General features: G+C 34.1%; 1 protein-coding gene across 1 annotated transcript; it reads left to right on the forward strand.

Moving 5' to 3' along the window:
* Positions 1-418: 418 nt before the first annotated feature.
* LOC131047951 (GDSL esterase/lipase LTL1) lies at positions 419-3194 on the forward strand. Its single transcript, XM_057981765.2, has 5 exons — positions 419-732; positions 1115-1242; positions 1327-1569; positions 2434-2686; positions 2773-3194. Exons 1-5 carry the CDS (start codon positions 444-446, stop codon positions 2997-2999), a joined length of 1140 nt encoding a protein of 379 aa, XP_057837748.1. The 5' UTR covers positions 419-443; the 3' UTR covers positions 3000-3194.
* The last annotated feature ends 1248 nt before the right edge of the window (positions 3195-4442 follow it).

The raw sequence follows: 4442 nt of genomic DNA on the forward strand, positions 1-4442 counted from the left end.
AGCTAGATATTTTGAGAGACAAAACTTCAAAAACTGTAATTTTCTTAATCAAGATCCACAACAAAAAAACCAACATTTAAAAAAACTTGAAAAATATTAAAGATGTCTTGATCCACATTAAAATAAATTCCTTCATATAATTCGCAGATTTAAATCGGAACACGGAATAGACATAATAATCATAAATGTGTGTTTTGAGGACCACAATGATGATTTCGTATAAGATGGAATTCCGACCAGACCATTCATTATAGAGACTCGGCACAGCAACAGCCCTCACCTGCCCACAATAAATGAATATAAATCCAAATCTGTAGTTAAGTGGTACGAGTTATGGCTCATGTAAATATTGATGATCGCTTTAAAGAAAAAGACGCGTAAACGTATTCAATTTGGTGAAGCGGAGATCTATAAAGTTTACACTGGCTAGCTATTGTCATATCATGCCCACAACTTCCATCTCTGTAAATCATTCCACTGTGAGGAGTGAGAAAAAGATGTCAAGACTTGTTGGGTCACTTGTTGGATTGCTTGTCATATTATCATGTTGTTTTTGTGATGTAAAAGCAGCGACTGCGTACTTCGTGTTTGGAGATTCACTGGTGGATAATGGCAACAACAATTACGTTGCCACTACTGCTAGAGCCGACAGCTATCCTTACGGAATAGATTACCCCACTGGAAGACCCACCGGCCGATTCTCTAACGGACTCAATATAGCGGATTTTATAAGTATGTGTTGAGTCAAATTCCAAGATTATACATTGCAGTTCATGTTGTGAGGTTAAATGACACTAATCTTATTGGCATGAATTTTCTTCATTCTGTATCTTGTTTTCTGCATGATTTGTCTTTCCATGGCTGTTGAGTTTTCAAGGTATAGGTAATCATGGTATGGAAATTACCTTGGCCAGTATTTTGGAAAGTTGGATTAATCAAAGTTTCTATAGTTCATGTTAATACATTTGAAAGTTTTTTGCATTTGATTGATCACTGAGAAAGATCATGTCTATTATTGCAGAGCTCAGTCACCATTTTGAACCATAAATGAGACTGATTAGATAAATTAACGATAAGGCTGACGTTAAATGTAGAGCTACTGTTTGAATTGCAGGTAGGAAGCTGGGGGCAGAATCTGTGCTACCGTATTTGAGTCCTGCACTTAACGGAAATGCATTGCTCAGGGGTGCTAACTTCGCTTCTGCAGGCGTTGGAATTCTAAACGACACTGGAGTGCAATTCGTACGAATAATTTAGTCATATGCTAAAGACTTGTTTATTTTACTTCTGCCAAGGAGAATGAATGATGATTCCTTCTGTTTGCAGGCAAATATTATCAGAATGCCACAGCAGTTTCAGTATTTTATTCAATATAAAAACAGGGTCGCGCAGACCCTTGGAGCTGCTGCAGCTGACAGACTTGTTGCACAAGGTCTTATGTCGATTACTCTCGGAGGAAATGATTACGTCAATAACTACTACCTTCTCCCTGTCTCAGCGAGATCTGTTCAGTATACATTACCGGCGTACACTCAGTTAATAGTATCGGAATATAAGAAATATCTCAGGGTAAATTTCTTGTTCTTTATCTTCTGTGAATGAAATAAGTTTATGTAAATATGGATGACGAGAAAGTGTAGCTATACCCAAAAAAAGAACAAAAGAAACCTTCTTAGATTAATCCCATTCAATGTAGTCGAAATTAAATTAGCAATGTAGTCGAAATTAAATTAGCAAACCCACCCACTCTTTAAGTTATCTCTAGTATTCTTTGTAAAAGTTGGGTTAGTCTTAACTATGATGCTGTTAGCTCATCTGGAATTGTGTTATTTTTACTAAGGCTCATATAATTGTCATAGATTTGATTGGTGAGTGGGAAGGTCTGGGCACTCCCAGTAGTCAATTATAGGAAGAGTAAAAGATGGGTTCATTTAAAATTTACTATCCTTTTCAATAATATTTATCTATCAGTTTGATTTGAAATTCTAGTTGTCACAAGCATCATCTTTGTATAATACAATGGGTGGGTGTTGCAAATTACACTATCTTTTTCAATATGATTCATTTATGAATTTGATTCGAAAATCTGATTGTCACGAGAATCATCTTTGTATAATTTAATGGTATAAGTTTGATTTGGAATTTTAATTGTCACAAGATTCGTCTTTGTATAATTTAATTAGTGGGTGAGAAGCCCTTGGCACTCGCCTTACTACCCAATTATAGAAAGAGTAGAAGATGGGGGCGGAGAAAGTGACTTTATGAGGTCCAGATGTTCCTTGTTCCCCTCCACCTTTCTTTTCCATCCCCTCCATCCCTTTGACCTTTATGATATAAGAATTTTAAATACATCAAAATTTGTTTATGTTTTTGTAATTGATTTGCTGAGTATATCTGAAAGGTTTGATGAAATGTCGTTATATTTTTATCCAGCGAATGTACGACTTGGGAGGCAGAAGAGTGCTAGTAACATCAACAGGACCATTGGGTTGTGCTCCTGGAGTAAAGGTCAGCAGGTCTCGCAATGGCGAATGCGCTGTAGAACTTCAGCAAGCTGCTTCGCTGTTTAACTCACAGCTTAAATCTGTTATAAATCAACTCAACAGTGAGGTTTCTGTTCAGGTTTTTACCTTTGCTGACAGCTACTCAATGAACATGGGCTTGTTCAATAATCCTACAGCATACGGTAAAACCAAGCATATTGATCTTTTCCTTGCCTTGTCAACTGAAAAATGCTTGGTAATCTAAATCTCATGGTGTTTGTAATTACAGGGTTTGTGAATACGACGGATGCATGTTGCGGACAAGGAAGATACAATGGAGCCGGCCTTTGCACTGCGGCTTCAAATCTATGTAGTAACAGAGACACCTACTTGTTCTGGGACAATTACCATCTCTCTCAAAAGGCTAACAGAATCATTGTCGATGAGATTTTCCAGGGCTCGTCTTCTGTTATGAGCCCTCTCAACCTCAGCCAGATGATGAAACTAGATAACTAAGAATTATCCATGGACCAAGTTTTCCATTTATTTTCTACACTGATGAATTGTGCTCAAAAGCATTTGTTCCCTTATTTATAAGTATCTTTTTCATAAATAAATGTTTTGCCACAAACTATTAAATTCAACTATTGCAGAACTTGGCAATGCTCTTTTAATATAAGTCTTAATAAAATGGTATTCATAATTTTGGTTCTATGCGAAGCTGAATATATGTTTCTTCTCTCTTACCTATTCATCCCACATTTAATTAATCATCTAAACTGTGAAAAGATTGAATGGAAAGGACCCACTGAGTTATATTAATCATCTAGAATTTGTAGAATTTGAAAAGATTGAACAGAAAGGATCCAATTCAGTAATTGTAATAGAATTTGTTTGTAGTTATTAAATTTGATTGTGAGAAATTTTTAATCATCAATGATTTGTATCATACTTTATGATCTATCATTATCATTTTACTAAAACTTTTTGAAGTCTGTTTTATCCTCATGATGGATCATGAAGTGTGATCCAAAACATGATAATTAAGAATGTCACACAATCTAATCCAGAAACTACAATTTATAGTCCTAGGAATTATAGAGATCTAATAGCATTAATAGTATTTATTGATTCAATATGTAATATTTAAAAAAATATAGCTTTAACATTTGTGACTTTAAAGTCATTAGTATTAATCATAAATACTTATAATTGATATAAATGGAAATAGAAATAAATTCTTTTATGGTCAACATTCTGGATGGTTTATAAATGGCTTATATATAGGACTACCCTTTAAAGTTAATAGTGTAAATCATGAGTAATCATAATTGAATAGAAATGGAATAGATATAAGTGGAAATAGAAATGAATTCTTTTATGGTCGACATATTAGGCAGTCTATAGATGGCTTATATATGGGACCACCCTTTAAAGTTGATAGTGTTAATCATGAGTAATCATAATCGAATAGAAATGGAATAGATATAAGTGGAAATAAAAATGATTTCTTTTATGGTCGACATATTGGGCAGTCTATAGATGGTTTATATATGTGACTACCCTTTAAAGTTGATAGTGTTAACCATGAGTAATCATGATTGAATAGAAATAAATTCTTTTATAGTCCACTATATTACGCAGTATATATATGGGACTACTGTGTACTTCTTTTAGGGGACATCTTACTATACTACAAAATGAGGCATACATATCTTACCCCTTGCACATTATTTTCAAGAGTACAAGTTCACCACTAAGCCAGCTCAAAATGTATTTTTTAAATCTTAAAAACAATGAATCATGTGATGGCACATCAACATAATTATAAAATGTGAATTAAACCAAAAGTACCTTTTGAATTTTTTGCGGGATCTTTTCTCACAAGACAATAAAGTCATAATGATGTGGCACCATTTTTGATCATGTAAACTTGTCAAATAAACTGCTATAAATATT

This window comes from Cryptomeria japonica, chromosome 3, assembly GCF_030272615.1.
Source record: "Cryptomeria japonica chromosome 3, Sugi_1.0, whole genome shotgun sequence".
Taxonomy (NCBI): Eukaryota; Viridiplantae; Streptophyta; class Pinopsida; order Cupressales; family Cupressaceae; genus Cryptomeria; species Cryptomeria japonica.

Bases quoted from the DNA above. Each gene is read 5' to 3' on its own strand.
- LOC131047951 (XM_057981765.2), top strand. From the start codon at position 444: ATGCCCACAACTTCCATCTCTGTAAATCATTCCACTGTGAGGAGTGAG. The intron at 1,570-2,433 runs GTAAATTTCTTG...ATTTTTATCCAG, and splicing joins AATATAAGAAATATCTCAGG to CGAATGTACGACTTGGGAGG. The intron at 2,687-2,772 runs GTAAAACCAAGC...TTGTAATTACAG, and splicing joins CAATAATCCTACAGCATACG to GGTTTGTGAATACGACGGAT.